General features: G+C 33.9%; 1 protein-coding gene across 2 annotated transcripts in view; it reads right to left on the bottom strand.

Annotated features, from left to right (window-relative positions):
- The window catches only part of LOC132726567 (uncharacterized), a 42199-nt gene that overhangs the window by 13464 nt on the left and 16155 nt on the right, over positions 1-12580 (bottom strand). Inside the window, exon 1 of one of the 2 annotated variants that reach the window (XM_060711901.1) lies at positions 9093-10856. The exons of the other annotated variant lie outside the window; for it this stretch is intronic. Within the exon in view, the coding sequence (XP_060567884.1) occupies positions 9093-9547 (455 nt within the window). The 5' untranslated portion in view covers positions 9548-10856. Of the gene's footprint in view, positions 1-9092; positions 10857-12580 lie in introns of those variants that run through there. 2 annotated transcript variants of the gene reach the window in all.

Genomic DNA, 12580 nt, shown 5'->3' with positions numbered 1-12580 from the left:
GATTTGGTTTTACGGCACACTAACACAGTGTGGGTAATATGGCGTCAAAACAGGAATGGTGATTTTAGCTAACTTTGAGTGTTCAAATTTAAGTCCACTCTACGTTCAAAACCATCTCACCCGCTGGAGCTAAGACAGTAATTCGGACCCATTTAGTCGCCTCTTACGATCACGCAGTGGGGCTAAACGATGGCTGCAATTCTGATGCCTCAATTCCTCAGCCACAAGGGAAATTATGACAATCTGAGAGATTAAAAAAGAGGCCATGAAAGTTCTGCTCCTTGACGTATACCAAAATCAACATGTAATCAGACCGAGTACACATGAACGAACACTTAAAGAAGTATTTCAAGTTGTAAAATGTCTAAAGTAAGAACGCCAAAGTTTGTTTATATGGAGTAGGATTTCAGCATGATATATAACACAGTGTGTATGTGTACTGTGTCAACATTTGAAGATTATTTGCACCTCGATGTTGAAATATTTTCAAACCAGGTAGTTCACTTCACATGATATACTGTGCGCTTCAGATTTTTTTTCTTATGTAATTGCAGTTTTTATTGCCTAAATGATCACAGTTTTATGCTGATATATAATACAAGTATCATTGTAAAGTAAGTAAATAGAAATCCTGCATTAGATAAATACAAACAAAAGAATCGATGAATATGTCCGAAATTAAATGAGGACATTCCATTAAAAAACTTCATAATAAAGAACATGAAGTTCATCTACAGAAATGTTTGTTATGTATTATTTTACATTGAAGGGATTAGATTGCATGTGACTAAACTAACGCAGATTTTCAAAAGTAGCCACGAAGAAGGAGAAATTTAAAATCGGTGTACACCTGGGTATTATTGCGGTGTCATAATGAAGCACTCGAGATTTTAAGCAACAGGTAGACGATGAGTGGGAATGTCGACAATTTACAACACACGCACACTTTACCGTCTCAAGTAAATAAAGAACACTAAAACATTTGTTTACATACATCAAGCAAGATATTGTCGGAATTAGGAAGGATTTTAGAAAACCCTTTAATATTGTTTCATTCTTTTTCAAGTTTGTACAAGTTATGTGCTACCGTTTCCCTTACCCAAATGCATGTGATTAAATATGTGACCAGTTATTTATCTATCTCCTTGCTTTGCAAACAGATGAAGAGTTGTTTTTGTTTCTCGTTTACAAACGAAAATCATGCATGGTCACGTTGGTTTATCCATACAATTGTGAACTTGTTATTTGTTTTGATGCCATCAGACGACTTGATTAAGTTTGATTGTTTGCACAAAAATAATTTTCGTTTTCATGTTTTCATTATTTTGAGGCCGTTACTTTAAGGTAAGCGCTATTAAAGAGACCAACGTTATACATTACACTGTTCCTATGACCACAAAATATCTGCTTAGTGCGCTTTAAGCCTTACTGTGGTGAGAACGACAAAATATATAAGCTGAATAAAGCTTGGTACCTCGGCGTCTTGACGGGGAACCAAGTTGATGTGAAAATTGGATTCAAGCAGACAATATATTTTCCCAGCATACAAAGATTTTAGGTAAAGTGAAAAAAAGTACCAAATGGACAAGAATTAAATCATTCCGGTAAAAGTACGAATCAGAGCGCTCTTTTTTCTTAAAAGGTGTCATCAACTTTTTGTACCACTTTAAGAAAAACATGGTTGACATAGATATCACTGGGTAACACTTGATATACTACTTGTAGATGAATATCCATCTATCATTATAAAATGGCTTCAATTAATTAAACACTAATAAGGTTATACATAATAGAATAGTCTATATTTTATTCAAATTATTATTATGATTTAAGAGTTAATAAATCATGGAAAGATTGAGTTTTAAGTGTTTTCATCAATGGAAATGAAAATGATCGCGAAATCTGATATCATAATTATATTTATTAATATGTGCTCGTTCTATAGAAAAAAGATTATAAAGATGGAGTAAAGGCTCGCATTTTTTTCTCATAAAGTGGATAATAATTTTTGAGACACTCAAAAAACTGAACAAGCTTGACTAAACCATGTCACGGTCACCTTTGCTGTTGTAAAATGCAGAACTTGTTGCAAAAAGAAGTTGCTAAAAGTCAAAATATGTGAATACGGAATCTACTGAAGTTTCCATATTGCATCAATGCAGAAGACGTGTTTTCTTTAAAAGAGATTTTTTTTTGTAAAAGAAAAGAAAAAAACTGAAATAAGAGACAGGAAAGAAAAAAAGCAAACTGCAACGGAAACAGTTTTTTCTTTTACGACCCAATATCTAGAGCTCTTCGCATTTATAATATTTCATTATACCAATGAAAAAGAAAAACTTGAACTGACGTAAAGCCCTAGTCACGATGACTTAGGGTTAGGTATAAAGTTCACTTTAAAACCAAGAATGGCAGCACCGCCGGTGTATTATGTAACACTAGAGCATGGTACGGTGACATAAGAACGCTGTAAAACGACACGCAGACGACAAAAACAACTAGCTATATAAGCACATTGTAATGAGTTTATTAGTGACAAGTTTTGTACCGAAAGACTTTTGATTTAAAAAAAAAACTTTTTTCAAATAACCATAAATGTGACACTTTTACAACATTTTCCATGAAATTAAAAATAAATCAAAGGAACCACGATTTTCTTTTTTCTAATACTATCTGTAAGACTTGTTAATAAATTTAGTTTGAGTAGCGGCACCTTGATTGTCACTTGAAAGTGTCACTGCTAGACCTCTGCGACATATACGTCTAGTATGGTTGGTTCTTTTACCGCAATGTTGAAACCGTTTTTTTTAAATACCTTTGTCAGTCTCGTCCATACAAAATTCAATGATATTATTATAATACTTTATTTGAATCAATGTTATCTTAAGGAATAAATAACATTCTGGTTCCTTATTTTCATTGTAAATACGAGCGGGAATATTGTCAGACCCTTTCCAATGGTGAACCGTTATATTAAACATAACTTAGTACAAAAGAAATATAGAATAAATGCATTTTCTAATATATATGTACACACATGCAAGTTTGTGTGTGTGTTTTTTTTTTCTTAGGATTTTCCGTTTTCGTATGTTTCGTATGGTTGCACTTTTGCGATCATTCATATATTGTTTTGCTCCACATTTTTACAAAGCACTCTTTTTATAACCATGACCTTAATATGACACCTGTCACGTGACTGTCCTGTTACATGGTATATCATGTTACAACAAACTGTTACATGGTATATTTTGTTACAAGATTTTGTTACATGGTATATTTTGTTACAATAACTCGGAATACATCAGTGAAATGATAGGAAAATTACGAGGTTCAACGTCGTGGATGCAATCTGACACTTGAAAAAAATATGTTGAAAGATAATATTTTGTATTTTTGAAAGGAGTTTACTTTTGCTAAATTAGGTTCTTTTTTCATACGGCTAGATGGACCATGTGATACGGTGAAAAGTGAATTTTTACTCATGATTTCGTACGATTAAAAATACCTACTAGTTTATTTCTTCATGTGGCGAGGACCGCAAAAATAGATAAACACATGCTGTTTGTTCACATTGAGGTTACGTAATAGGTTTTTATTTATTTTGTTTTCTTTTGTAATCAATTTATCATCTTTTTTTGTTTATCTTTTTTACTTTTTTATGTTTGCTGTTTTTAGTTTGCGAATAGGATGGAGAGAGAGGGGGGGTCTTTCGGTTGGTGGCAATTAGATTTACATGCGAAATTAAGCCATTAAGTTGGCTTCGTGTGTACATTGATTTTGTATCGGGGTTCGATGCATGTATCTTTGGTGTATTAACCATCGCCATCGGAATGAACTGTGCGGGTGAGCATCTTGGGTTCAATACCATGTTATACTGTCTGTTATACTGTATCCGGATTATACACCCCACGCATGCGTGCAAAAATATATATCTCACGCATGCGTGCTCATATCTATAGCTAATAAAAATTAGATATTTACTATCATATTTTAGATAGAAAGAAAATAAAACCACCCAAAATGAAAACTGTTTTGATAAATAAGGTTTCATATTACTTCAAAGTGATTTAATTGTATAAATATAAACCGAGTTGCTTTCGTGCAACTAGAATCTAAATATAACAAGTGATTTTAATGCACATACGTTTAAAGGGACTCCAATGTGGTCAAAAGGCCTAGAAACATAACATTTGAAATTCTGGCATAGATCAAGAGATGAATATTTAAAATGAAAAAAAAAATGAAAAAGATAAAGAAATATACTCAGATTTAAGTTAAAATCAATTTTTGCACGATATAAGCCTGGTTTGATTGAACAGTGCTTTCATCCTTTTCATTGTTTGGACATTTCGCACAATAAAATTATTATTATTATTATTATTATTATTATTATTTCTATTATTATTATTATTTTTATTATTATTATAAAATGGACTAAAGGTACGATCTGAAATTTTGCATACAATTTATCGATTCAGACATATATCTTATGGTAAACTAGACTCTGGAAAATATTTCCAGTCCCTCCATGTCAAAACAATCCTTCAGTTCAGCCCCTTTAAGTTTATTACCGGCCGCTTTTTGAGTGAGATGGACATTACGCGTGACTGTTCTGCTTGGAGTAAGGAACACTTGATTCTCTTTAATCTGATATTTATATTAAAATTATAGATTTCAACTGCCGATAGCATTGTGTCTGGTCAAAGAACCGTGGTACCTGGCTCATTACTGGTGACGGGAACAATCATTTCAACAGTTAGCGTTCGAAGAGTTTCAACGTATTTTATTTCAAATGCATTAACGAAACTTGTTTTTCCAGTTAAGACTAGAGGTATGCTCTTTGTGAACATGCCACTTCCCTGTTTTATTGCGCCGTAAAGGACATCAGCCGTCTATAAAACGGGGCCATGACCATGGCTTTCATTGTCTACTCTATCGGACGGTGTTAAAAACTACAGCCATATAAAACACTTAGAATATCTCAAAATTAAAACACCCAGGTTGAAAAGTAAGACACCTCTGCGAAACAAAATATTTATAGCATGTATATTTATCTCTCCCGAAATCACGTGGACGTTCAAGATGGAAACTGCTCAAATAAAAAATTCAAGACAAAAGGAGAGTGTTGATCTCAATAGACAAGGAGCTGATCTAAATCTGAAGGCCTCAGTACCATCGTCAACTATAGCAATGACTTACTTACGGCCTTTGTTGTTGTCTGAACGAAAAGGGTTGTTGCTTAAATATAGGGAAAAAAGGAAGTCATCTTTCATGGTCAAACATGTTACTAATTCACTTATTCTTGAAGAACTAGGAATGTAGGGTTTCAGATAGAGAACAACATGTGGAACGCTTAGTGTTCGAACTAACGACCGCAAAGTCCATAACCGTCATATCCCCATCGTTAGCTATCCGGGTGGGCCTTATTAATTAAATGTATGATTATTTTGTATAAAAATGACCTCATAAAGAACATCTAAATATCTGAATAAATATGGCAACATTTATGTACATTGTACTATATATACATAATACTTTGGCCTTTTTGTGTCATGGGCAATGATTCTGAATGAAGTTAAATTGATATATGTTATATTATTATTTCCTTTTTATACAAATAAACTATCTAACTTGAATAAATACCAGCTGTAAATGAATTCATGATGTTGATGTAAAATTGTGCACGCTTAGTTGGTTCACAATTACTTTAAGATCATGAATTCGGATAAGTGAAATCTGATTATCGGTTAAAGCGTAACCATAGATTTTTATTTTATTTTGCTATTGCTATGAAAAAAAATCTTTTGAAATCCGGGTTGAAAATAGACATATCCAACGAGATTTTATATAAATATATATTTCAATAATTTTTTGTTTGTCACTCTGCAATGTCTTACGTTTGTACGTCATAAAATTGCTGATAAAAAGTATGGTCTAAAATTATAGATGGAGAAGCGACTGGTTTTATATTTTGCTACAGGAAAAAATAGTTTGTCTTACTGAAGCTTAGTAGTGTTTAAAAATCATACATAAATACTCAGTGTGAAGTAAAATAATAATGATGACGACATGGTCTTCAGTATTACTTTTTACTTGTGTTTGTTAAGCTGTGCGTACACCACTTTAAGACATTGTGGTCATTTTACGGCGGTAAGTTCACCTACTTGGCCTTCTTGGAGTTTACGATTGCTCCGCAAATCTACTACTAGCCCCACATGAGCCACGTCACGACAAAACCAACATAATGGGTTTGCGACCAGCATGGATCCATGCTGTTGGTAAGCGAACAGCATGGATCCTGATCAGACTGCGCGGATGCGCAGGCTGGTCTGGATCCATGCTGGTCGCAAACCCATTATGTTGGTTTTGTCGTGACACGGCTCACATGATCTCTGAATTAACGATAAGAGGCAAATGACCATTGCAGTCAATGTCAGAAATCAATTGTCACTGTCAAATTTCATCCCGCCTGAAGATCGAACGTGCGACCTCTGGATTACAAACTAAGTGGTATCCCTATTGAGCAAGGCGATCAGACTTGTAAAACATAAATATTGATAAATTGATAAATGTATCCGGTCTCTTGCTTATCCTTTTTGCATATATATTCTGATATAAACATGTATACAAACGTTCCTCGTTAAAAGGGCTTTGCATTTCTTATTATCTATTTCATCATTTCTAGGTAAAATTTCAACAGACTTGAACATTACTTTACAAACGTCATTCAATAAAATTTATAGTTAAAAATACGATTGAAAACAAATATTAAGTTAAAACATTTTATATCTATTTTACAGATCATTAAAGGCGTAAACTGAAATAAACTGTAAATTAAAATTCTCAAAATGAATGCATGCATGAATGACTTATAAATATAAACTTTTATCTGAATGAATTATCATTTAAGGTTAAACTAATGTCTGGATCAGAGAACACAGGGCAACCTGGGTGAAAATTACTTCTTATTTATCAAAGTGTTACTTTCCAATTATAATAATTCATCGCAAAGGTCAAATACAGCAGTGTGGTGTTTATATGTAAGAAAATGACAAAATGGCCTTCCATAAACAGTACAATTAAAATCAGGGAAAAATAAACCGGCACGGCTTCAGGGCACTACATGCTCAAGGCATCAGGGCACTACACGGTCAAGGCTTCAGGGCACTGCATACTTAAGGCATCAGGGCACTAACCTCTCAAGGCATAAGGGCACTACACGCCCAAGGCATCAGCGCACTGCAAACGCAAGGCAGCGGGACACTTCACGTTCGGGGCATCGGGACACTACACGCTCGAGTCATCAGAACACTAGACGCTCAAAGCATCAGGGCACTACACTCAGGGCACTACACTTTCAAGACATCAGGGCACTACAAACTCAAGGCATCGGAGCACAACACGCTCAAGGCATCAGGGCACTAACTGCACAAGGCGTCAGAGCACTACACGCTCGAGTGTTCAGGGCACTACACTTTCAATGCATCAGAACACTACACCTGAGACTGATTGTGTGAGATTTTTTTAAATATACATTTCTAATCTTTTTCTTAAAATCAGATATCAGTTAATTTTCGCCGAAAACAAAATATATTAATCGAAATCGGTAAGTGTTTCTGTCTAATTGAATTTTGTTAATGCAAATGCATTAAGTATTTGAATATGATTTATAATTACAGATAAGATGGTAATTTTCTACTCGAATACTTCTTATACACTATGACGGCTCGCAACCGTGTTTGGGTAATTGAAAAAAAAAAGAAAACTTTAAAGTTACGACATATTTTGCGACATTTTTATATATGCATGTATTATTATGAATAATGCATATATATATATGTATATCTCAGTATAAGAGTACCTGTTTAATCAGACTTTTTGTCTGTTTAAATCATCAATTTTTATTTACAATACATGAGTTTAGAGATTTCGGTATAACACGGGTAAGTGCTTATGGTGACTATTGAGTTTTTCTGTGGTAGAAAGACCTCCGATGCCAGTACGTACATATGTTATATAAGATACGAGCAGACACCCGGGTAGAAACATATGTTTTGAAAACTTCAATATACAAAAAACATCCAACGAATCACGTGGTATGTAAATTCCAATCAGGGACTTGTATTAATTATAACTGACAGACTACCAAGTCGAATCTCAATTTTCTATTATCATTTTCATAAAATATATTGCCATATTAATCAAATCGACGTTAATCACAGATGAACTCCTCAGGCCACCATACTTTGATACGGTAATACCCATTACTGCATACCATACTTACAAACACTGTTATATACAAGAAAATGATTAAAATGCCACTTAAGGATAATAGTATATCGTTCAACTTCTTAATCTACGATTCAATTTATTTCATAATCTTAATTTCTGATAAAGATGAGACGGTTAAAAGATAGATATAAAACAAAATCAAATTTTATATCGGCTTAAGAGATAATTTCACGTGAATGAATTGTTGAAAATTGAAACGTACCATTAGTTTAACGCACCGGTAGGTATCAAAAACAATTTTTTGTCACGAATTGCTATTGTCATTTAGGAAGGTTAAAAAACGGATGTGTTACATTTTTAAATGTGATTAAACTGCATGTACATGTATGAAGGCCGAATTTGTGATTTCATAATTATAGACACCCCTAAATAATTTGTTTAAATTTGTATGTTTAAACGACCGTAAAGTATGTGAATTTAAAACTACAACTATCGCTTCATGCTTTTTTATTTAAATTTCTTTTTCCTTCCCCCTTTTTTCTTGGTGATGTACTGGTATAATTCTGAATGCTTATTAAAAGTTTTGGACCTCATTTTGACGGTAGAAAACAAATGCTTTACCAACTGATACACAACGCTTCGCAGACGACGCAGACGAACTTGCATTTGAAGCAGACGTACGAGTATTACGTCACAGATGTAAAATTTAGCTTTATGAAAAGTTATAAATGGAATACACGTAACAAATCATATAGAAATTAAGTTTATGGCTTTGAAAAATAATTGTACATGCGTTCTGCTGAGATGATGGGGAACATTAAAGAACCGGTGAGTCGTAAGAATAACGAGTAAATGTGTTTTACCTTTGTGAAAGTAGGAGACCCATATCTTTATCTCCGTAGTTGATCAGATGCATGATGTCCGGAACTAGCCCAGTAGTCCCGGGGCTCAGTCTCGGACTTGATGGCGGTGGTGGAATTGTTGGGCTTACTGGAGCCACACCTGGACTCAATGGATTCGTTACATTTTGTCTTATTGACGGACTAACAGCCGTCAATGGAGGTATTCCATTAGTAAGCCCGTTTGTGAGTCCGTTTGTAAACCCATTAGTGAGCCCATTTGTCAGTCCATTTGTTAGGCCATTTGTGAGGCCATTTGTGAAGCCGTTTGTTAGGCCGTTAGGTCCTGGACTCACTGGTGGAGGCTGTGAAAGTGTGTAGTAAATCACAGTTTCAGCTCCAGACGACATCGACGGAAGTGATGAAATCGTCGGCAAAGGTGACAAGGTCAACGCCGTCGGCGTGGGTGTCAATCTCATAACTTCCAGTTTGAAGTCTGTCTAGCCACGAAAATTAAAAAGAAATACAACAACCACCTATCTTGTCTTTTTTTCTAAAAACAACACAGCCACTCTCTTAGTCCAACAAGTAAATTGCGTTTTGAATTGAACAAAGTCTCTGTAAATCTTAGGCACAGCTATAATGTTATTTTAATTAAAAAAATACTAAACACTCTGCGACAAAAACACGTCTGTATATGTGCACCTCGTGTGCCTTTTTCACCAAATATATGGCAAATTAACGAGTTTTTAAAGAGTCCAAATATTAATTTTCGTAGATTTGAAAATATGTTTAGGTCCTACTCGAATTAAGTCAATTAAGGTTAAGTCCCGTAGTTTGTTTACTCGACACTGATAAAGATACTGTAAATGTGTGAGTCGCCGTGCATCAAGTAAATCTGGGCTTGTATGAAGCCCCGAACCTCTGTTGTTTAGTTCCCTCAGAATTTTATATGTTCATCAAGTAAATAACCCATAAACATGTTTGCACCATGGTAGATAAAAGGATGATACTTTATAATGTATATTGCGGCGTACCCGCGGTCCTTAAGACGGGCTTTATCAGCACTGTGTCATATTTTATCTAGATAACGGATCCTTTTTTTCCAGCGAGTTTAAAGCCCTGCGATATCAAACTGTCAATATTTCAAACTTTAAATCTTAGATTTATCCGCACAACATGCAATTTCACCCGTTTTATTATGTACATAAACTGGTTAATCACAATATAAGAGTAGTCTCTAGCTTCCTAGTTGAAAACGACGTTATTCCCATGACATGTATGTGTCTTTTACCGTTGCGCGGTTATTTGTCGTATATTTCGCTTCAACTCATAAGAAATGACCTTGATAATTTACAGAAATAATCTAAAATGTTCTTTCTATATCACAGACGAAAATGGAATCGCATTAAAATATACCCGTCCGACGCAAGTCCAAATGTAAAATGTCCTAAATTTTGTCACAAGACCGTAGATCATTAAAGAATTATGACGTCACATACGTGACAATACAATTATTACAATTATATATTCCTATACACAATCACACGTTCACTAAACATGTTTGTTCGTCGTATATATTCATGAGAAAGAAATTTGCATTATCTTTAGTGCCCCGCATAAACAAACAGATCTCTAATAAACATCTCATTTTTAGTGCGCCGACCAGTAGATCCAGTTTTTGTGAACCACTTCTTTCCCGGTTTTGAGATTTTATACAAAATTACATTCAAGATCCTGGTGTACCATATATTTAAGTAAATAAATCTAGAGTCATTTGCCTTTATTCAACCATAGTTGTTTAAACGGTTGCAGAGTGGTAAACAGTCATGCCTGGCCGATTCTTTTTTTTATGAACACGTCGAATAATTTTCCCAGATTTTTCGGACAGATATAATAAAACTTCAAATATGCCTTTTCTTAACAAAATGAAATGAGTAAATAAAAACGATTTCTTCTTGATATCTTATTTCAAATAACCCGATCTAGGTTTATGAATAAAAACTGTTAACATTCGGTGTGCAACTGGACCGCGGAATTGGGGTTTTTAACTTTTTTTATTGTCATGAAGAATAATGCGATCGAGTGACTATAGTCTCTTTAATTTTAATATCTTAAAAGGCGATTCATTGAATGGCGACATGTTAACCAAGTGGTACAGCTTCTACTTAATATACCTTTAATAGATTATGTATAAAATATATTTATAAGATATGCAATGGGTTATATTTCTAAGTTGTATTAAAGCAAATGCGTAGTAATATCAGGTATGATAAACTTAAGGTTATTAAGTGCGCATATTTAAAGACTTTGATAAAAAAAGAAAATATTAATAATTATGCCTCAGTGTAATTAAGAATTCTTGTATTTATAAGATTGAAAAAAATAATATACATGTATATATGAAATATGCATGTAGATTTTTTTAGAATTTTTCAATTTTCTGTTAACCCCATGATGTAAAATATGAAACAATGTATATTCATGGCCATGGGTGAGGGAAAATGTACTGTTCTGTTCTGTTCTGTTATGTACTGCTCTATGTAAAACCCCATTCGGTGTGACCCCATGATTCCTGGGTATAGAGGCACTATGCTCATCTGTCGCGAACCGGAAATGGTGTCTGCTACCAGATCATACAACAAACAAAGTTAAAATGGGACAAATCAAATCAAGTTGATGTCAAGGTCAAAAAGATTTTTTGTCTTTCACTTTTAAATATGTTTTTAAGTAAAGCTATACCCAGATCCTACACATTCGTCCAGTGCAGACAGAGATCCGCCGGTACGTCCATGTCGTCCGATTACGGTCTGCACTGTTCGCTATGAGTCAATAAATATGTTTGAGTTTCCCCCTAAAAATAATAAATGGTTTTGTTCAGATTGAAAGATGGACAAGTCCATTTTAATCATTTGGTATGGTAAGAGTTAATTAAAACGTAATATCATTCGATACCATTAATCTGAGATAAAAGAAACGCCGCGATGATTATGAGAAGAAAAAAACAACAACATTGAAATATTATTATCAAAAATGTATACAAAATGGATAAAATAACCGTCCGTAAATTACAAAGAAAGTAGATAGCCTTTCATAGACACCTTGTTCGTGTAGAGCACTAGTTTCGCGATCTCATGCTAAAATGACAAATTTGTGTGAAATTTGATAGAGATGATAATGTCACATAAAAATCTCGCTTTAATACTTTCTTAAGATTTCAAAATATTAAAATACGCTTAAGTCAATATCGTGTATGTACATATTAACGGGTAGGACGTACTTTGAATATACAGTTATTTCAACGTCTTTAGGGGCGGGGATTTGTTTTAAAAAGATCACGGGGATTTCTCACGGGTTGTTTACACCATTCAAAATAATATTTTTCGTAATATTTTATTAAGAATAGTGTCCTCGTTTTCATTATGAACTCCAGTCACTTTTATGTTATGTTTCATAGATTAAACTATGTATATAAACAAAATAAATTTTTAGTGTTGATGATATTAAAAATT

The sequence above is a fragment of the Ruditapes philippinarum genome, unplaced genomic scaffold (genome assembly GCF_026571515.1).
Source record: "Ruditapes philippinarum isolate M1 unplaced genomic scaffold, ASM2657151v2 ctg955_1_1_1_1, whole genome shotgun sequence".
Lineage (NCBI taxonomy): Eukaryota > Metazoa > Mollusca > Bivalvia > Venerida > Veneridae > Ruditapes > Ruditapes philippinarum.
This window is presented reverse-complemented; position numbering and strand designations above follow the sequence as displayed.